This window comes from Anopheles marshallii, chromosome 2 (genome assembly GCF_943734725.1).
Source record: "Anopheles marshallii chromosome 2, idAnoMarsDA_429_01, whole genome shotgun sequence".
Taxonomy (NCBI): domain Eukaryota; kingdom Metazoa; phylum Arthropoda; class Insecta; order Diptera; family Culicidae; genus Anopheles; species Anopheles marshallii.
The window spans coordinates 37364449-37387787 of record NC_071326.1 but is presented as its reverse complement, the minus strand read 5'-3'; the positions used below and the strand labels follow the sequence as shown (position 1 = coordinate 37387787).

The window sequence follows — 23339 nt, the reverse complement described above, 5'->3', positions numbered from 1 at the left end:
GGCTAACGCGTAAACAGTAACAAACAAGCGTCTACCACAATGCTAATCAATACCACACCGTGGATGTGTCTTTAGGGCGCTGAATTCTAGCCCAGGCGCTAGGGTTTTAGATATTTTTTAACACTTTGTATGAACTCAATATGCACAACAATCCACCACTCACTCAAAGGCAGCCGTCAAAAAACGCGCCAACATAACCTCACTGTCAATTGGGGAGATTTATTCTAAATTCAAGATTGGTTTAATACGTTTACGTTCTATCGTCGCATCACTTCCACAATGCGGGTTCAGTTTTGTAACAATTTTACACACTTACTATTTTATACAATTATTTCGGGGCAGCTTATCGCGTTTTACCGTAAATTTTGCAACTTCGGGAACGCAGCGGATCAAACTGTTTGCAGAACAATGGCATTTTTGACGCTACCATGTTGATTTGCGGATGACAGTTCTCCTGTCTTCCATATTGCAGGGCTGGCAAATCGATTTTATGCGATTGAATTTGTATCTATTTTCGCGCACGATAAAATCAAAAGTGGTCCATTTTTGTTTGACAAAGTTTTAAAAAGTTTCGTTTATTTACTGTTTATACCGCCGTATTCTAAAACAGGAGGTTTTGTGGCAAATTTAAACAGGTAATTCTTTCCTTCTACTCAACCCTGAAACCGGTTGCATTTTGGAAATCAATTTTTGCTACACAAATTCTTCACAGACTTTTACTACGGCGTAACGAATTTTAAAACATGTGAAAAACGTTGAAAATATCAAAAAATAATGAAATGGTTGTTCAACATTCAAACGCAAAAAATGGTATTGACGTTTGTGGCAAGCGGAACAGATAGAAGAGGAAAGCAGGAAGAAGAAAGTGGCACAAAATGCCAAAGCATTGACAGCCGTACCCGAGCTGGCGGATGTTATTATATTTTGAACGTTTGGTGTGATCGGTCGTTGAATAGCGTTGCTCCGTGTACTGTGTAGTTGAAAGTTCTACATGAGTTTGTCAGTAGTTGTGAGCATAAGGTGGTGTAGTGTTTTTTACTCTCGCAGTTGCGATTGTACTTTTCGTGATTGAATGTGAACTTTGTGATTAAAATATATTGTTTAAAGCGAGTAAGTATTGCAATTTTGCCTTATCAACCATCGTCACTTCTTTGGTTTATGTAGAATTAATGATGAAATACCCAGAGCCGGCGAATTGCTATTTGGCGGAGAGCATATAAAATTAAAGATGGCGCGCGTGAAGTTTTAAGATGAGTCATTTTTCAATACCGGTTTTTGAACAAAGAAACCATGCGCCGGAGGCTTGGTGCAATGTGTAGTTAATGTGTAAAGAACAAAAAAAGGGCCAAAGGGTGCGCATAACGAGGGGCTCGTCACCACTTGATCGCGAAGTGACGGGAAATTACACAATATTGCGGAAGGTGCGATTTCTCCGTGGGGTCAGGGTTATGCTTTTCCTCGAAGAGTTCACTCACACAAGTATGCCAGTACCTTCAAGCCGTTTCGTTTTATGCTTCTTTCTCTTACTGGTGTGGTACTGGCGTAGTTTCTTTCTAATTCTCTTTTGTTCGCTCCTTTCGGCCGTTAAAAAAGGCCTGCTTTTATACCTGCACCAAAGATTGACCGTGCCTCTTTCCTGAGAAAACGATCTTGCAGAGTTTTCTAAGCAAGTCTTCTTTTCTTCCCACAAACAGGTAGTTGTGTATAAGTTTGCTGTTGTGAGCATTGAATTAGTATGGATTTGCTGAATGCCGAAATGTTTGGTGACATCAACACTGGATCGTGCCAGAAGTAAGTAAAAATATTATCATTTTCATCGTTCATCAACCTAAATTGTTAATGCTCTTCCCTTGTTTGTCATTATCTCGTTATAGCATGGAAGATTGCCAGACACTGTTCCGTATGAATGTAAGTGTTTGATAATATTATTTTTTAAATGTAATTTAAATTGTGATACAGTCACCGTTATGCCACAGAACTGCATATTCCCTTTATTTTCGTTGTAAAAAAATCACAAACCAAGCATAAATGGGCCGCATGAATCAATAAGATGCTCCGGTACATTACCTCTTTCTGCTAAATACGATTCTCTTGTTCGCATACATACGCATACATGCGGACAAGCCCCCACCCCTAACTAACCCCCTAAATGGGGGTGTGTTGGGGACGCAGGAGCAGTGAGCAAGCCCTAACAACACCCCGGCACACTACTACATGCAAAGTAAAAACGGGTTGAACCGCCCGAACCTTGGGGAAGAAGATGCGACTGAATATAAAATCACGCATACTGTTGCGTTATTGCTATGCTCTCCGCCCTGCGTGTTAAAAAAACATGATCAAACATGAATCAACATGATCGTTCGTGATCCGTGCTCTGTCAGAAAGTAGCGCTTTAAGCAATTTTTCTTTTACACATATATCTAAATTTTTATCAAAAACGGATTGGTTTTGTTGTATTTTTAATTAAAAACAATCAATATTCGGCATCAGTTTGGCTGGCAGTATCACGTTTGTGTAGAACATCACAATACGTTTCCGCATAATAGTTCTTATGCTCAATACTTTTCTTCCCTTTCTTTACATAGACCAACGATCTGCTACCACCGCTCCAAGGAGGTAATATGGACGAAATGTTTCTGAGCGATTTCTTCCGGGGCAATGGTATCGTTGATATGCAGTGCGTAAAGTATGAAGCAGAAACGCCAAAAGCATTGTCCGCGATGTATGGAGATGAACCACCAAATCACTACAAAAAAACACCGATCCTCGATGAATTTATTCATCCGTTGCAAAGTTTCACCGTCGCTATAAGTGGTAAACCGTGCAGTGCCTCATCCTGGTGCTACTCAACTGAACTGGAAAAGTTGTTCGTGAAGAAGAAAACTCCTGTTACGTTCGACGTTTCGTTCTCTCAGCCAACCGAAGGCACGCTGAAATTACGCGTCATGCTGGTGTATTCCAACTCACAGTATGCATACAACACGATCACCAGATGCCAAGACGACATATCGAAGGATGGCGGTAAGTCTAATGTTTGTTCAAATAAATTTATAGCAGTTTTTAAATATACATTTTTTTTTGCATTTCTACGTTGGAACGGTGAATACATTATGCATTGGGTCGAAATACGTTTCATGTTTACTGTTTACAGCTAAAGATTATCAGTTCAAAGAACACGTCGTGCGGTGCTTGAATCCAGAAGCCTCGTACACCGGTCGGGAAGATGGAGTGAACTTTGAGGATCGGCTAGCCGTGATCGTTGATCTCAACAATGGCGCGGTTAATCAACAGAAGCTACAGACAGTTCCCGTCTCGCTTGAATTTCTGTGCCAAAATTCATGCCCAACTATGGAGCGGCGTGCGACGACGCTTCTTTTCACGGCGGAAAACGAACACGGCACTCTGCTGGGCAGAAAGTCGATCTGTGTCAAGATCTGCAGCTGTCCTAAGCGCGACATGGACAAGGATGAAAAGAAAGTAACGGGACGGGAAAGCAACAAGAACAAACGCAAGCAAGGTTAGTTCAAACATTACACTTCTTTGTATCAATATGTATGGGGAGGATTAATAAAGTTTAAAATTTAATCGAAACATTTTTCAATTTGTTGTAGCAAACGAAACTGTGGTTTCTAGCACCGATCAACCACCGCGAAAGATAAGCCGCCATTCGAGTACGGATGTTAAACCTACAGCAAACAGCACCATCTCAACTACCTCTCGTACATCGTCCACATCAGTGGCGATGCCTACGTCCTCGATGCAGGGACAAATAAAGCGGGAGCCATCATTTACTACGTTGGGGCGCTCGTTGAGCACTCTGTCCAACAGTAGCACGGTCGACAACGATAGTTCGGCCGTCGTGTTGACATTGCGGTTGCCAGATTTGGCTTGCGCCGCAGATGTTGCTATGTATGCATTTAAACATCTGAGTTCGATCCTGGTCAGCTGCAAAGACGAGCAGGAGAAAACTCGATACGCCCAATACCTCTCCCACTGTCGACGCGTAAGGAGTAAGTATTCTTCGAGCCATCACTAGATAATACTTTCTTTTGTCATTTCATCGTTTCCCATTAAGAAATGTTGCCCAATGTGCCAATTCCTATGTTTACTTGTATCACTGAAAACACTTATTTTTGCTTCCAAGTGCTGTCGATTTTATTTACATATACCCATATTATTAATTAAATCCCTCCTGCCTGAGCAATGGGGATTTGTCACATGTTGTTATTCAGCAGTAGAAAGGAGAGACACGAATAATGTGTGTTGGAGAAGAAAACCATGCTTCGAGACATGCCACACGAGACAAGGGTGGGGACAACTCGTTCTAGAGGTTTGTACTATGATCGAAAGTTATTAGTACATGACCGTGCAGTACAAAAAGATGAAAAAATGTGTAAGATTTCTCAGATTGCAAGTTTGAAAAAAGGCATGAGCCATACAAAAAAAAAAATGACTGAAAAAACAAAAAAAAACGTTTAAAAAATCCAGATCAGAATGATCGATGTGCCAAAAAATATGGGCAAAAGCCAAAAAATTATGGGCTTCAAAAAAAAAACAAAAAAGAGAAACAAATGAAAAAAATCCGATGGCAAAAAATACTTAGCCACAAAAAAAAAGGATGAAAAGAAAAAGAAAACGCAACTGAGCTAATCATAAAATAATATAAAAAAATGTGCATTCAACAAAGTACAAAATAGTATGTGCACGAAGGAAATAAAGCTATGTGCCATATACGGGCCAAGAAATCATCCACAAACGAAACCGTCCGCCAAAACGGGTTATGTGTTCAATCACTTCAAACTCAAACTCTCAAGGAGACCGATCAATATACAACTTAGCGCCATTGGACGCTTGTAAAAAGCCCAATAGCACCGAAAACCGATCCAGTTGTACACGGAGGAGAGAGTTAGAGATGGCAGCTTTGATAAATGGTGGCGCACACCGGTGGGTGTGTACGTGCGTAAGTGAGTGGCAATCGAGATACGAAGGAGTGAAGCCAACCGGACCCCAAAACCAAAGCTATTGAAGTGGAACTGCTGACGCTTATGGCGTAACAGCATTTACATAACCCTGTGCCCCGGCGTCTCGTTGACGTTTCGAACCCTTGGCCGCTGTCACATCGAAATACTGTTTGCTTTTCTGTCGTGACGACAGAGGGTAGCAGAAACCAACCGATTGACAATCTGGCCTAGGGCACCGATCGTTGAAGGCATATGCAAAATGGTAACACGGATGCTGATCAACGACAAAAAACGAAAGGCACAGGCTAACGATTCCGCTTCTTTGATACGTACAAATTTTGATAATGTCAATTCCCAACCATTTCTTTCCACCAAACCAATATTTGAACCTATTCCTTTTCCATGTTTGAATTTTTTGAATCCATAAATGGGGCGCTTCTCTAATTTATCACACTTCAATTTAAACTATTTAGAAACCGTATAAGCCTTGACAATTAGGTTATAAATTTTATCAGATCTTCACGACTTAATGATAACTCTCAAAGCAGCCGCAAAACTCTCACTCTCTCTTCTCTAAGATTTGTAGATAATAATGTCTAATTCGACGACTCTAGTGTTATGAAAGAAACGATTTAAATTGATGAAGTGTTGTCACACTACAATCGACCCAAATGACACAAAACATTTTATCGCGCGTATCGTGCATATGCTTTAACATCCGATTTCCGGTCTCTCGATAGTTGCTGCACGTCCTTGGCCACTCACATTGGAGCAAACGAAGATCCGGGCAAAACCTGGTGAAATCGTTATGATCCTTTTGTGGGTGTGTTCATGGTACGGGTAATTACTATTGTTACTAGTATTGCCAGGGTAAGTGGTCAGGGAAGGCTTTTTCGTTTCATTTTGTGTTTTGTAAATTTACAAATGCACTTAAATTCGCTTGTAGTTGCATCAACTACACTTGCACTCTACAGTAGTATAGATAGTTTCATTTATACATGCTTCTGAAGTAAAATATAGCATCACCATACTATACTAGAAACTCAAATTGATTCAAACATCAGTTTTGATAATATTTCAAAGAACATTTCGAGCGTACCATAATAGGTCCTATCGTGACTAATTAAGAAAAACATTATAAAACTATCCGTAATTGATTTCATATTTTCTAGTGCGTTTGTCGTGAGTGCGAGCTATATAGTTACTTATTGTTCGGCCTACCAACTGATAACGCAATTGGCATATTTATAAGCAGTTCTCCCTTTTTGCCCTACACATTTTGATAGTGTTTGCTCTTCTTGGTGTTACGACCTACTACTCTATGTCTGCAATTGCTGATAATTTTACTCAATTTTACTGCGTAGTCTGCCTGGCTACGGGGGAACGGCCTGGATGGAACTTTGGTACTGGTCCTGTAAAAGACCAACGCCTCTTCCATAAATAAATCACCAAGCCTCGGTCTGTTCCCAATAAAATGAAAAATGAACATATCAAAATGCACATTACATTTCTGATGATCTTCGGAATTAGGAACCAAAACTTGTATTGTTAAAATGTAGTTAGAGATTAAATTTAATCTTGATTGAAAGCAGTGTAGAACGGGCGTGAATAGTGTATCCTTTTTGCGTGCTATGTATCGGATCGACTATGGGAATGTAAACTATCAATATATATTCCCAGTGATTATTCTCCGTATACTTCACTATTTCCGGATTTCATTTAAACTGTTTTTTTTACTATGGTTTTATTGTTAAACCTAAAGCTTCTCTCATCGATCATATAGAAATAACTTGTATCTACAACAGTATGTTGCTGAACGAACTATGCATTCACACAACGTTAACTGCAAATAGCAATATAATATTGAATGTTGACCATACTTTAGAATTTCTGACGTCGTACACGTTAAATTCCTTTTTGGACGTGAGTGACATTGCATCGAAGACGAACGTTATCTATATATCGTCCCATAAACATACATTTTTCCAATCAAAAATACGCATCTGTTGGTATAAAAACAACATTTCTGTTATGTAGCGTAAACCACATTTATTCTAAGAATATTTCACCATCATTAATAATGTTTGTTTATCTGATTCTATGACCATTATTGGTCTTGCTCTGCTGGCTATATTTACGAATTATCCACGACGCAAAAATCATCCCTGTGCGTTATATAATTATATTTTGCTTTCCCGCTTTTTGTGCTTAATAATCAACAGTAGCTAATGAAATCCACTGTGTTCGAGAGGCAGATGTTAAGGATTTTTGTCCCCATATGTATGGAAGAACAATAGAGCAGTCGCTCACTGGACAAGCTCTACGGTTTATACAATACACTCTCACTATCATATTAGGCATTGGACTCGTCGGACTTCGGCGGGCTGGTTATGTCATGAGTTATGGACAAAGAAAGAGCGTGGTAGGCAAAAATTGAGAAGGAGTCATGGCGTTGATTTGTCCGCCAGGAAGAATGGACTAACTACAGTGCTCCGGTTTAGAGAACTCCTTCAAAAGGCCAAGACTGCAATGCAGATGTAGCGCTGGATACGTAAGGATAATAAGTCCTGCGTTTGGGGATACGATCCCAATGATATATGGTACTAGGCCTATCGTCCGGCTTCATTGTCATCTACTTCCCCATATATTTAGAATTATGCCATAATCTAACTCTGAGTTGGAAGTGTTTAACGTATCACTGTAATTGTGAATCTGATCCAGCGTCGTGGGATAGACAGATCTATGGGCAATTGAAGTCCTCACACAATGTCGAGGACCCCTAAAGATGTCCGGGAAGCCTACGGATTTAAAACGGAATCTCTGTTGCATCTTATGTTGCCTTGTGGCGCCGTGTAAATCTACAGATAGCCCAAAAGCAAGATATAAGCGTGGTCTGGTAGTGCATTGGTAGCGGCGCCGGTCTTTACACAAGACCGAGGAAAAATCCTAACCGGACAAACCCCTCGTTGCAAGGACTGACAATCGGTCTACAAGGTAAAAATTAGTCGGTACGGCCGGGTCTGGCCGTTCTAACGAAAAAAAGCAAGAGATTTTCTCAAATTAGGTAACGATTGTAGATTTTATCAACTCGGAAATAATTGCGTTCCATAATAGCTATTGTGAGAGATTGCTAGCTTTGGTCTGAGTTGATAGTAATGACGTCCATTGATCAATGAGAATTGAACAATTTCTTTGTTAATTCCTTATTGGAAAAAACGAACTTCTTCGTTGTATTGACTTGGACTATATCTTCCTTTGCCTGATGATGTGAGGTGCATCACTTCATTCTAAGAAGCTTACCAGGTTCTGTTCGGTCTTACTATTACTGTATTTCACATTACAAGACTTCTTGCAGTCTTAACACTTCTATTATCTGTTTTCTCCAAAAATTAAAGGTGATTATTTTTGTGTGGCTCTATAAATGAAGAATTGACTATAACTGCCTGTCCATAACTAGGCAAGTGCATTCCGGGATTAAAATATTCATCACATGAATGGAATCATATAGTGTCCGGTTCGTATCTTGTACAAGTCAAAACCTGCCACGCCCGTAAATTCAAACAAGAAGAAGAACATTTATCATGAAGTAAAAATGCAACAATGCTCGAAGCAGCGGAATCATCGATGATGTAAAAGAAGCGCACTCTGTTGGATGCTAGCGCAACTACTTTTTCGTGCTGTTTGTTATTTTTTATGTGTTACAGCAGTGGGTGAAAGCAGTCTAGTTTTATATAACCCTTTTTGCAAGAGTCAATCTACCAATATTGGCCATTAGAGAGAGAGAGAGAGAGAGAGAGAGAGAGAGAGAAAAAGAGCGAGAAAGAGAGAGAGAATTTTAAATGTTCCATTTGTTTTCGCTGCTTTGGTATCAGGATATTACCCGGGGATTGGCTACACAAAACGACGCTTCTTCATTACGCCCACTCTCGATTTCCATTGTCACTCAGCCACAATCATAAAGCAAAGTAAGACCATTTACGACTGTTAAATTTGATCGTTGCAGAAAATTTCGAGAGATCCGCGGAAATGCAAGATCAACCAAGCCTGGATTACGACTCTTCTTAGCCTACCTACCGGACACATCGCGCCATGCAAAGCCAAGCAGTGCAATGCAAGGATGTAGTTAGGTTAGGCAGGAAATCTTTGTTTGTCGTAATATTTTAGTGTGTAAGTTATTTGTGAAAAAACTCATTTTTTGTATATTTAATAATGCGAAGTAAGCAACAGCAGTTTATTGTACTTATCGTTAAGCACCAGGTGCGTCAGTCTTTGTATTTTTTTTTGTAAAACAGCGATGAAAAGTGCACCTGGAACAGTACATTAAGATAATGGTGATTTGCGATTGCGCGCAAATTAGGGTTAATTATCTACGTTCATTTTACTCCTAATTGTTACGTAAGCTATCAAAAACATTGCAAGTATATTCATTGTTGACAATGCGAAAAATACTATTGAGTTAACGATCAAACAATGTTTGCTGTAAGACAATACTAACGAACATTTATACACGAACACGAATATGTGTATAATACTAATTATCAAGTAATTAATTTTGAAGAATTCATTTTAAATGAAGCTGATATAGGTTACTTTCTAAACAATCGTTAGGTTTCGAATTATATTCTATTATAAGGTTCATTACGATGTATGTATGATTCTGAGAGAAAAGTGCAGACTATTACGGATGCATAAAAATGAAAATGAAAAAGACAATACAAAACTCAAAAACATGCTATTAAAATTATCGGTTTTTACTTCTTCCCGCTTCATACTGAAGTTCGCCAATCGTATTTTATTCGATGACCACATTACCCCGTGAAAGTATGCAATTGCAGCACAGCTATTTGCTCTGTGAGAGTCTTCGAATGTCGATTTCACAAAACCCCGCAATGTATGCAATATCGACATCAGTTCGATATTTCCGTTAGTGAACGACCCTACATTCTTAACGACTGCTGGTTTAACCTGAAGAGAGAGGTACTTGAAGATATTTATAGGCTCACGTAAATCTACTGACAGTTTGCATTCTTTCGCTCTCGTAGGCAATCGGCAAACATTTCACATGATAATCTCTACGTTAGATAATCTAGATGTTTCCTTTCATGTCTTAACACAAACATGGACATGTATCACAAATTGCCCTAAAAATGAATTGTTAAGTGCTACCACGCGATGCACTTTGTACGTAAACTCCGCTGATCCACTTACCCATCCGGCTGGATGGCCCACGGTGTAATGTGTTGTGGAAAAAGGTCCTTGAATGACGTGAAGAAAGTCGATTGTGTAAAGTCGAGTCAAGTGTTGGGTACAATACGTTGTGAAGACGAGTGTGATTGCACTTTTCTGGTATTAGCTGCAGCTTGCTAATCTGCCCGTGCGGGACACTCGATACGAAGTTCGCGCGACAAGCTCTTTGGCAAGCGTTTTTAAGTCGCGCGAAACCGGTTGCAAACGTGTAGTATCTTCTGAGCAGACGATCAAGTAAGGTCAGCGGAATGAAGCAAAACGTTTCGAACGGACGCAACTTTCTGTCGTCGGTGTGGTTTATGCTGGTTTTGCTAGCAGCTGACACGCACCGTACAGCCGCTGCACGTTCGGCTAGGGCAGGTTTTCAAGTGGACAGTGAAGATGGACGTTTGTCTGTACCGGAGCTGGTGTCAAAGTACGGATACGACGTGGAGGAACACTCGCTTAACACGGAGGATGGTTACCGGTTGACGTTGCATCGTGTACAGAGTCCTGGCAGCACGAATGGAACGGTCGTGCTGCTGATGCACGGTCTGCTGTGCAGCTCGGCCGACTGGCTAATGATCGGCCCGGGTAATGCACTTGCCTACCTTCTGGCGGACCAGGGCTATGACGTCTGGTTGGGGAATGCCCGAGGAAATCGATACTCGCGCAACCACGACTCGATCAACCCGGACGATAATTCCTTCTGGAAATTTTCCTGGCACGAAATCGGGCGGTACGATATCCCGGCCACGATCGACTACATACTCGACAGCACCGGACACCGGCGTTTGCAGTACATTGGTCACTCCCAGGGTACTACGGGATTCTTCGTGATGGCTTCCACCCGGCCCGAATACAACGATAAAATCATCCAGATGAATGCGCTCGCACCGGTCGCTTTCATGGGTAACATGAAAAGTCCACTGTTACGGTTTATGACCAAGTTCCTGAAAACGCTCGACATTCTGCTGGCCCTGTTCGGTGTCGGCGAGTTCATGCCCAACAAACCGATTCTGCACGAGATCGCCAAGCACATCTGTCCGCCCGATTCGAAGATAAATATGTGTGCCCATCTACTCTTCCTGTTGGCAGGATACAATCCCTCCCAGATGGATCCCTCGATTCTACCCGTTCTGTTCGGTCATACACCAGCCGGATCGGCCACAAAGCAATTGGTTCACTACGCTCAGGAGGTGCTGTCGAAACGGTTCGAGATGTACGATCATGGCAAGCTAAAAAATATGCTCATCTACGGATCACCCACACCGCCAGAGTACGACCTTTCGTTGGTAACCGCCCCGGTGATGATGTACTACGGGATGAACGATTTTCTCGCAACTCCAGAAGATGTGCACAGGCTTGAGGCGAAGTTGCCCAACCTGAAGAAAAGTGTACTAGTGGACGATCATTTGTTCACCCATCTGGACTTTCTGATAGCGAATGATGTTCGGCATTTGCTGTATGAACCGGTGATGGAAGGAATGGCATCCGCTGAAGTGTTGGATTAATTGTATGGAATCGATAGTTCTAAGCCGTAAATTGAAGTGTAGCGAACATCGCTGAACTTCACATATGCGTTCAAGTATATGATAATAGATATTATTATAAGCGTTTGCTGATAGTCAAGCATTCATGAACAAAGCCCAACGCGATACATTGCAATAAACATAAGACACGAATCGTGTGCCATTGCGATGGATTATGGGGAGAAACATGACTGATAGATAGGAATCGTATAATAAAGGAATTTATTAACAGATTAACATGTGTTTTTCACTTCAAAACCCACTTAGCGTGTGGCGAAAAGTTGGAATTTAAAACTGAAAAGACAGCAAAAGAATCAATATTTTGATATTGATAGTTGTCTTGCTATTTCAGCATACGGCAAGTACTTAAGCGTGAAAATAGATCAAGTACGGTTTAAATTATATTTATCTTGCGGACATGCTAGCGACATAAATTTAAGATACATTTTGAAACAATTGGTCTTATCATATTTTATTTGATTTGTGCAAAATTGTGTTGAAAATTGAATAAGAACTATTTGCAATAACTGATGTTCGTTTTCCTCTACAAAGTACCTTTTTTTTTAATTTAACTTCACACGCTCGTGCGAAACAATCAACAACGTATGAAACGTGCTTTTTTAAAAACGCTGTAACGTGAAACTAACTTCTCGACCCAACATTATAGACGGTTTGTCGCGTTTCAAACGTCAAATTATTAAGGTGCCCGCAAACGAATGCGACCACCGACCAGTGCAGCCTGCGACACGCCTCTCGAGCGCCTGATTGCAGCCGTGTAAATTACTCTGCACGCGCCAAGATAGGTACGGGGTCAGCAACACTCAACCGTGCACAACACACACAAAAGCAGACGAGCAACAACACGGGGCAACAACGGAGAAGTGCTGTTGTTCGGCAAAGTGTTCAGAAAATAGTCGACAAGACAAGTGCTGTTTCCATCTCATCTGCTGAAAAAAAAAAACACTGGTAATGATTCTGCTGTTATCAAACGCTGTATTATCATCAATAAGAATATGTGTGCGTGTGTGTTTTTGTGCATTGTTGGAAACAATAGTGAAAGCAGAAACGTAATGAACTCCGTTTCGTAAAGCGAAAAACATGCAACGCGGGCACCAAAGGGGAGTGTCAACCGTGTGTACGCAAAAATCGTCAGTGAAAAGAAAATTTAAGCAAATTTTCCTCTTCTCATCTCGCGCAGGCACACCGTTCGTCGTTGTTGGGGGTGGGTGGGTCGCGTCATCGTAGATATGTGTGTGCGACAAACGGATGCCTACCAGCAATTTGCTGTGTACGCGAAAGAGAACAAAAAAACACAAGTGAAAATATCGTCTAAAAAATTGCAGATGCCTACTTTATGTTCTAGTAACCATAGGAAACCTAACTAACAGTGGGTGCGTGTGGTTTTGTTGTTTCTTTTGCCAAAGAAAGTTGTTTACTTGCGTGACATCGTTGCAAGTTGGAAGGTGTTTGTGTCTCGGTGTAGCGAAAGAAAAAAAAAGACACACATTATGAAACCTTTCTACCCTTTTCACTATTTTCCCAAAGCAGGGGCTTTTTTTTACGTTGACATTTGGTAACGTTACGGGTTGTTTGTGGCGTGCAAATGTGCGTAAGCCGCCCCCTTTCTTTTTCCTTCAAAAAGGTCAATTTTCCTATCGCTGCAAAAGTGCACTATCGTCTCATGCTTATCCCCCTCCGGTCAATTTCACGGTCATGAGATAAAGAACCTTACAACCGTGCAGCGAAAGCCACTATTGGGAAAAACAATCTTCAATCCCGTACCACGTTGCAGTTTCCTTCTTTGTAGCCTCTCGCAGCGCAATTTTGAAGTATTGGCGGCACACAAAAAAAAAAGAGTATGGAACTACATTCGTGGGAGCTGTGGCATGAACGAGAAATCGAACTTGCCGTGTGTTCATAGTTGGAGGTGAAAACGGTACGGCAATGGCAACAATAACACTGCTCCATAGTAGTAGTAGGCCGCGAGCAACGTGTACCAACAACCAACGGCGCGTATAACGGTGTGTGGAATTCATCCATCCATCCCCGTCCAACACGAGAAGCCGACAAGACCGTCACCAACTCCGTAGGCGAACGGCAGTGGTGTAACCTCGACATTTCCTGTGCTTTGATGGGGCACTCTGCACCAAAACTAACACCGATGGCACGGCAGTACAACCGAGCTTTACTGACCAGTGTTGTGCCTAAAGAATCGTTTGAGAGGACTTATTCATTTGAGTTTCAATCTCGAGTGAAGAGTCATTCAAATTCTATGTTTCGAGTTTTTAATCTTTAATGAGTCCTCCAAGATTCATGGTTCGTCAAAGAGTCATAAGTAATTATAGAATCCTTGAATCCTAGAAGACTCCCGACTCATCAGGGTTATAACTGAAGGCAACTTAATCTAAGATACAATTCACATTCGTTTGAAAACATTTCCTTCTCCAAACAGTGAAAGGTCAGCTTATCACCCTATAAAATTAACAGGAATAACCCTATTGCTGCTAGTCCCGTATGACCCTTTGAGGATCTTGAATCTTCAGCAGCCATGACTCTTTAGAATGGAGATTCAGAGTCATTCGTTCAGATTCTCGAATCTGCGTCATATTCAGTATTAGTAATCATTGTGTAATTTTCTGCTTCTCATCTCATTGCAGCCGAAGAGAGGAACCTTTTCAATTGGGGCGCAGGTGCATCACATTGTGACAGTGGCAAAAGAGAAAGCATCCCACCCGTCCCGTGTGTGTGAGAGAGGATATGTACGAGGCAGATCGGGTGCAGTGCTGTGTGCGTGTGTGTGAGTTTCGGCTCCATTCGTTCCACCGTGTCTAAATCAGCTGTGCTGGTTGTGGGCTGCGTGCGTACCGTGAAAGCCGTGCGCGTACTTCACATATCCGATCGCGCGATCGTACGCACCGCGCATCCACTGTAGCAGTGTGTGTTTGTGTTCGCTTAACCGTACACGGTGTATGTGGCGTGTCGTGTGCTGCAAGCAAGCTGGAAGATAGATGGTTATGGTTAGTCATCATCGATCGATTCGCCACGCTTCACCGCAGATACCACTAGGAGTGAAGAAGTGAATGCAGTGCAGTGGTTGTGAGCGTGTTAGTGTTTCTCATTGTGCGCGGGGGTGCGTACATTAGTGTGTGTTTGTGTGTGTGATGATCGACGGAAGGTATCAACTTCCAAACGTGGCCGCTCGTTGTTGACCGGAGCGAGGAGCGACAGAAGAGTCGTGATTCGCGATCAAGCTTAAGTTAGCTGCGTAAGGGTGTGTATATTGTTATTATGGATGTGTGCGTTTTTGAGTAAATCCAAAAGGAAGTAGTGGATACGCGGTGTGTTATCACCAGCTCTGTGCTTGCAGCAGAAAAAGTCAATAGTCAGCCTTAAGGCAATAGAAAGGAGCCTAGCGAGGTGGCAGCGTGGCACCACAAGCGAGTTTCACCACAGATGATCGAGGTGACGGGAGGCAACAATATATAATCGATCGCAACGGAGTGGCAAAAAAAAGGCAGGTAAGAGTGTTACCGAATCCTTTCGCAGAACAGATATATTTGGGGAGCTCTTGGAACTCGTTGTACTAAAATGGTTTTTTGATCGGACACGTGCCGGTCGCGTGTTAAATCATGCTTTAGCACAAAAGTTGACACAATAGTAGACGGTATATTACTAAGCCTTTGAAACTGTTTAGATGAAGATATCTGTCTGCTCTGAAATATCATAGATACATGTACCGCAAATAAGGCAGAAATTAAACTCGGTATGGGCACCTTTTAGTACTTATTTGAAAGATCTCCTTTTCTAAGGCATCCGGTTGCCTTGTAAAGCAATCAAACCAAACACCACATGGTTGCCGTTCAAAAGCGGTTCTGTTTGAATGAAGATGAAGGATTTCATTGAAATGCGTCGTTTGGACGGTATTTGTTGCTAATATTTTCGAGGCCAGACATGGGTGAAACCACACACATGCACACTTTATTAGTTTGCCTTTTAGTTTGACAAACGATGAGTCAAAAGCAGAAAGAATGAGTTGATTTTTAGCGTGGTTCCTTAAAACATACTTCATGTTCACCTCTGACTGCTGCTTTGATGATCTGCGATTCCATGATCGTGATCCTTGATGTCACATCGTTGATAAAAATAATAAAATTGAAGAAATAAACTTGCACCGAAGAAGCTTATTTCGTGTTAAACCGGCCTACGTACGGCAATAGACAAAAATGATGAAGAATTCAAAAGTCCAAACGGTGATCGAATCGAATGAACTGTTTTTTTTAAAGTAATATAGTCCGCCAATTTTCAAATCGTGGTTTAGAGATAGTTTGAATGCTTACACTACACCTGAGACATTGTTTCGCCTTTAAGTCTGTTACTTTCAAGCGCAGTGTCTCATGACCTTCGGGTTGCGTTTGCGATAAAGAAGATCGTCTAAGGATTTTTATGTCCAAAAATGCTTTCCTAGTCATTCAAAAATACACCAGAAAAACAATTTGTACCATAAATTGCACACCTTCGTTTGTCATCGTTTAAAAGAGTACAAAACACTCCCAAACCCCCCAAAAAAACGAGATTGAGCGAGTTAATCGACTGTGAATTGATGAAAATTCAACCAGCCAGTCAGTTTGGCCAGTGCGTGTCGGAGGGGGTAGAAACCTATTTGGCGACGTTCGTTGCAAATTGATTGCCCGTTTGGCATTTCGCAAACTCGCCGGAAATGTAGTTTTCTTCCCAGTGGTGCAAACAGCTCGTCCAGCTCACATAACCAGATAGCAAGCACAATGTGCAAGCAGTAATGCGTTTAAAGAGATGAAAATGTTTTTCCTTTTTGCACGTTTCCCCCCGTCGGCTTATCCGGTGTGGCACGGGAGAGAAACTTAATGAATAAAATATTCCCGCCGTTCAGATTGTCGTCTTGTCGGGTTGAGGTGAGGTCTGCCAAACGGGAGATATACTCGGTAGATGGATTGTAACGTATTGCATTAATCACCTGGATTTTCTTTATCGCTTTCGCAAGACGGGAGATCGACACGACGTGGATAAATTGATCGTGACGATGACTGATGGTACCACCGTTAGCAAAACTCTCGTACGCGCCTAGTCTACCATTTAGGGAGCATTTACGCGAAGAGTTGATTAGAATTTTAAAATCCAATTTTTAACTATTGTTCGAATGCTCATTTTAACATTCGCCAGACCGCCATTCATGCAACATTCACAACACGATTTGTTGACATGAGCAGCATGACGGTGATGGCCAATAACTTCTAGCTTTTGTTTATGTTAGAAGCAAAAAGTCCATTACACGAGGGCAAATGTTGTACAGCAACGACTTCCACGTAGATGTATGGGATGCGGTGCATTTACCATTAGCAGTTTATGCCCACCAGCGAATGCTGCTGATCGACCCATTCTACCCATTCATTTACCTTTGCTACTGCATAGAACACCCGACTCAATAAATCGATTGGTATAAATAAATGTTTTACCCTGTGCCGTACATTTCCGAGCATAAGTAGCACTAGAATATATGCTCGTGGTATTCTATCTGCAGGAGGCAAGGAGTTATGTTTGCGCTGGAGTATGTTTCGTTGAGTTTTATTGTTCCCATTTCGCTTTCCACGCTTGGAGTTCTCGTGTTCTTCCAAAAGCATTCCCTTGCGGGTTGTTGAACTTTTTCGGTTGGCCTGTTGTGAAGATCGCTCCCCTCCCCCCCCGTGCAATCGTTCTAACCGGTTCGTGTGTCTGGTTTTTGTCACCGGCACGGTACAGTAAAGTGCTGCATCTATCGATAATAATGCAGCTGCAGATACACGAGCTTGGCGGTACGTTAGGTTTCGAGGCTTTAAAGATGTTTAACAATAGTTCATTAGTTATTTAAGCAAAATAAAACTAACATTATCACGTGTTTTGGTATCTAAAAGAGACCCTGTTAGTGACATAATAGTTGTAATAAGAATCCCAACAAAGTCACAAGTAATTCGTCTGTTGTGTCAGAATACTTATTTCTGATGATTCATAGGTGACTCAATTCTGTCTTTTTAGGCAACAGAAGGCATATTATATTATAGGCTTTTAGATAAGATTATTTATTACGTTGAAAGTAATACATGTTAGTTTGTAGATGATCAGTATTAAATTTAATCTATAAACCAACTCTTACCAATAGATAACCTTGGCATTATGCTTGCCGCAGACTTTAAGAATGATGGCGATCGTTGTGAAACATGACACCGTACATAAACAATTATAAATTGATTTTCTATTTGCTCAATAGTTTCGTGAAGAAGCGCATTCAATTTCGAATTTCGCTGTATCTAGCATTTTGTCCACTAGCATCTCTTAAAGCTTGCGAAAGGTTCCCAAAATTCTTTGGGCGCTAAAGCCTGGGAAGACATTATCTAGGTCAATATTTGTCTGGCAATATGCTACCCGGCAGCTATTACCGCTGGCAACCGTAATGGTGACGATATTCTCGATGGAACACGAGCCCACGTGAAGTAGAATGGATGGATAATGGAACCATGGATGGACGTATGCCACTCTTTGCGAGAGTACACGCCAGAAAACGTGCCCCTGCACATTAGTGGTTTCAAGTGGCATAACAATATTCGAACCATCTTCTGTTTGCTAGCTGTTGGGCGGAGGAGAAGGCTTGTTCCAGTTCAATATATTTACAACCAATCCGTGGAGCGATGGAATGATTCGTCGAGAGGCAGACAAATCTATTCACTTCTAATGCATCGACCGGGACAAAATCGGGACCATCAATCTTGCCGTTGCGGCCATAAGCCCGCACCGATAATGAGTCGATCGATCTGGTATTCGCTTCGGGGCTATTAATATGAGGGATTGTCCGGAATGGATGAGGCTGGAGCGTAGCCTATCCCGAATCGAGGCTATTGCGGAAGGAGAAAAGGTCTGCAGAGGGGAGAGTTGGGGTTGGATCCACGCTGCCTTTTGCTTTGGCGCTCTGCTCTGTCAAGTGTCGGGGCGGTTCGAATAATGATATGGAAGCGATCCCCGGTGCACGTGTGTCGCGATAATAGTTATCAGGTTTTTGAAGTGTGTGCATCGGTGTTCATCCCCAAAAGCGAAGCGCCACTCGGAAAGAGGAGCGAGAGATGACGGATATTGTTGCTGTTGGAACGGTTTGTCTCCCCACAATTTCCCCTTGGTACGCTACCATACTGTCAAAGGCTATGACGCCGATGGCGTATCTCTGGTATCGGTTCCTCTTCTGCCAGCAATCAAACCTAATAGCTGGGTGGGTAACAGGAAGGCAACGCAGCAGCCAGGCCCTACTTTAGTGATTTTTTTCCCCGTCTTCGCTCAATCTTTGAAATTACCCGCCCACTTTCATCCCGTCCCGTTGGCCGGTTCGGTGGTTCGCCTGTCTGTTCCGCTTCCTCATCTATCTGCTTTTTGCCATCTTACATGTCTGGCGAACGATTTGGGGCGTATGGTAAATTAGTTTACCTTCTCCGCTCTCGCCCATACGCACGCTTGGCATCGTACGTTAGGTCGCCCCAACCTCACGCCCGGTAACCGTCTGTGGAGCTTTTTCTTTCCTTCGATTCAGTGCTGCGGAGTGCAAATTCTTTCTAAAATTATTCCGCCAGCAATTCATTCGCTCGATCCAGCAGCCGCACGTGAAGATGTTCATGTTTCATTAACGGAGGTTTCGTGCCTTCACATCACAGCCTTTACCTCTGTCATTGAGGTCGCCTGGTCGGGTTTGGGTCGGGTGTAAAATAAGACCCTTCGTGTTCCGCATGCTCTAGTTGAATGACGTGGAATTGAAACGAGAAACTTGGAAGCAATCTGTGTGAAACATGAGTGTTACTAAAATTTAATGTTTTTAAATCTGTGGAACAACGTTTTATCACCATTCGTTTGTTTGTAAATTCTTCCAATCTCAAACCTTTTCCGTAGCAAACCGTTTTATCATCGTGCTACTATTTTTTCGTAACAGTTCATATTGATCAGTAGTCGAACTGCTCGTTACGTACATATCGTCGAACTCGAAATTGCTCCGGCGATGGCGTAACAGCTGTGATAACAGAAGCATCAAGCTGCACCACAACGCATCACTCTCCATTCTTCAGCTAACCTAATCAGGTTGACCCACATAAAGAACACTGGCAGAAGGAAACAAAGACCCCCAAAAACCCGCCCCAGTCAGTTGCGCCGGGTGATGATGCGTTTGCCAAGCCGTGCGCTGGGTTTGCGGCATCTGTTGGTTTGCTTTTTTCGGCGGTCGTTGACACGATGGGTTATTGCGCGTTGTCACACTGCGCCTCGGTAATGGTCACACTTTGCTTCGGTAATGATCACGCAGAAGAAAACCTTTGGGCTTCATATATTGGCTCTTGCACCTCTTGCACATAACATATTCATTTGCAAGCGTTGTTCACTCACTGTGTTGTTTATTGATTTGTTTTAGTGTTTTTTTTTGTGTTTGTGTTTTGATATTGCTGAATGCAATAATACTGCTGAATTGTTACAAATAGTTTTGATAAAAGGCGTACAGTTGTTACCTGTTACCAATCCATATTCATCCAATCTGTCGGTTTGCGATAACTTTCCTTTGTTAGTTTGTTTTAGTAAAGCTGCCTTTTGCTCGTATGACGCGTGAATTTCTTCTTTCTGCATAAAGAATTCTTTCGTATTTTACCTTCTAATATTTTAATTCAGGGATCGGCAAAGTCTGATTGTCAGACGATTTTCTTGGGCTTATTCATAATTTTATCCTGGTTCAGTAAACAACACTATCTTCTTGTTTTAAATTTCGAAATATTTAAATCAAGTTGGTTATAATTGTCATATAATAGCGAAAACCTATTACCACCAAAAGCTTTCAACCTCGAGTTACATTCAATATTTTTGAGGGTCAGATCATTTTCAACAATTAATTAAAAATATATTACATAATTATATTATTATTATAAATTATATTATGCATAAAGTCAGTAAAGTTAAAACAAGCTAAACACTCCTGATTTGGTACCATTCACGACCATCGACCATTTGATCGAAAGTCATGCCAAGAGATCATAAAACACCTCCTGGAAAACAAGTTTATGCTACAATTTTGTGTACCAAAATTTATATTATTTGTTACAAAGCGTTTAAAAAAGGTCACGTATCACACAACAAAGGCTTCCCTTGGTCTAATACGCAAGGGGACAATAGGCTTGGATGTTTGGCGACCCCTGGTCTACACTAAATTGACTCGTTGCGAGCTCCGGCTCAGGTAACTCAGGTGGGTTGGATTAATGGATAGACAGCCTCTGCCTTTGGAGCATATGCGCACACAAGCACGGGCGAGACATTGTGTTAGCCAATGCTTAGACGAACGACTGTGGGATGCAGATGGTATGCTGTGTGGGAGATGGACAGCTATTACTGGAACCATTCTTATTAGCCAGTTGCCGTCAGTTGAATGAGACCAATTCAAGGTTCGATTATGTACCACCCTTTCGGGCACAACGAATGTGGCGTGTGTCGGAAAGTTTGTGCAAGGTGAAGATCATTCATTTCAGACAATTTCTTTGAGACGATCCTGTTAGAAAAAAAAAGTTACAATAAACAGTCTGTTCCGTAGAGCAACTTCTCCGGATCGAGTATACAAAATGCTTTTAGTTCTTGTGTTTTTTTTTCGGTTGCCACATGTGATACTTGGAAGTAAATGGCACACTAGTTGCATAAACATCCGTGTTCGTGCTGCACAAAAGGCAGATGACGATCAGTGTGGAGCTTAATTCACATTTTGCTGGTTAAGTGTAACCGAATCAGAAGCACTGAGAGCAACAATAAGATGATAATAATTAACAGCTCATATTTGGGTATATTGTTTTTGTCCAAAAGTTACTTGAAAATGAGAATATATTGTAGAAAAAGATCACTTCAAGAATAATGTACAAACGTATATTGAAGCGCTTTGTTTCCTTGAAGCGTTTGGTTGATATTTTCTATGATTATTTTTCGCAAGATGAGATATGCCAGTCCTGGAAATTTACAGCCAATAGCCAATTTAGACGTAGAACTATCAGAATTATATTAAGAAGCAATTGATTACTGCTTTCGCAGTACTTTCAGTTGTTGTCTCGATAAGAAATTGTTCCTTTTACGACTCGGGGAATCAGTATAAATGAATTAAGTCTACATCTACATCGTCACTTGCAAGTAACACTTGAACTGTAATCGTCACCAAATGCGTTATGGTGTAAGGTAGCTTATCTTTGGATATATAGAGTATAGAAATAATAGATTGCCTTGTCTATCTGTTGTGTGTGTGTTTGTGTAAAATACTGCGCCAATAATGCGCCACTCGACAACCTCCGATGTCGCAAAGCACCACTTGATCGTTCTTCGCGTTAGCTGCAAAGGTTCGTACACCAAGGTACGATGTACACCTTCAATGAAACGCATGAATGGTTCTTCACTTTATGCTTGCAGCAAGTGCGCCATCACAGCACAGTGAAGAGGGTCATTCGAAAGGCAAACTGACACGTACCGAAAACCTCCATCCACAGCGGTTGGCCCGCCTTTCTTAAGTGTCCGGTGAACTTGATCGCCGTATCGATTGCAACATACGCTTTACAACGGGTGCTTGGGTACTGATAAAGCTTGCCTCAGTTGTTATCGGTGGGCGAGCAGCGTTAGAACGGAAGAAACCCAAAATGGAAACCGTCGTTTGCGGGCGCCCCCACGGGTGAAGGTTGGAAAATTTGCTTTACAACCCTACCGTCTGTCCCTGGGTGAAACCTTCACCGCAGGAGGCACGGTTCCCTCCTTGCCGGGTAATTAATGGGGTCAAGTATGGGTACGAATTTTATGGTTTTAGAATTTTACCACCATTCTTTTTATTTTTGTGCCGGTGAGATTGGAGAAAAGGGTATTACGTTATTCGCTGCATGGCAGGCGAAGGTTGTGCGCACCCGAAAAAATTACCTCCGCAAAGGTTAGCTAAACGTTGGCCAGCGTTGACGAACGAGGTGGCCCCGTAAAAGGTGCAATACAAATACGACAATGGAAAAAAATAGTGTCGCGACCAAATCTTCATGTGTGGTGTTCGATGCGGAAGAACCCGTTCGTCAACGCCGACACGTTCCAGTGTTCTCTCGGTGACATCATTATGAGGCGGCATGGCTCATGGTTGTGCCAAGTTTACTTTCATTCTGTTTGCTGGTTGAAATCATCAAGAAATTTTCTGAATGAAAATGATTTCTCTACGGTTCATTGCCAATCATTATTTTGTGGGAAGGAATTGTATTATTGCTATGTTATAAATATTGTGTTTTATTTCAACGCGGGTGTTGTGCTCTACATAACAAATTCAGGGTGTTATGGACGTCCGAAGGTTTTCAGAGATGTGCCTGATGTGAGAAAAACCTTTAAAAAACCTTTTTATAAGAGAAGAATGGTCGTCTGTATGGGTGTTATACTACCGCACTACTGATCACGACACTCAAAATACTTTTTTTTCGTGTGATTGTGTGATAAAATAGGAAACTGTTCCTGCCCAATATTACCATGTCTAACGACTTTTGCGGTTTGTCTTGGTGGAACCTAAAATTGCAAAAACATATTTTTTTACTCTCGCATATCCTCTCTG

The 23339-nt window shown here is 41.8% G+C and overlaps 2 protein-coding genes across 2 annotated transcripts; both read left to right on the top strand.

Annotated features, from left to right (window-relative positions):
- The first annotated feature begins 1735 nt into the window (after positions 1-1735).
- On the top strand, positions 1736-9026 carry LOC128707157 (cellular tumor antigen p53-like). The gene is made up of 6 exons (XM_053802105.1): positions 1736-1791; positions 1875-1908; positions 2586-3021; positions 3152-3517; positions 3612-4010; positions 8965-9026. The coding sequence occupies exons 1-6, from the start codon at positions 1736-1738 to the stop codon at positions 9024-9026; spliced, it is 1353 nt and encodes a 450-aa protein (XP_053658080.1).
- A 1430-nt stretch (positions 9027-10456) lies between these two features.
- On the top strand, positions 10457-11701 carry LOC128707360 (lipase 3-like). The gene has a single exon (XM_053802311.1). The coding sequence runs from the start codon at positions 10457-10459 to the stop codon at positions 11699-11701; it is 1245 nt and encodes a 414-aa protein (XP_053658286.1).
- Positions 11702-23339: the final 11638 nt, after the last annotated feature.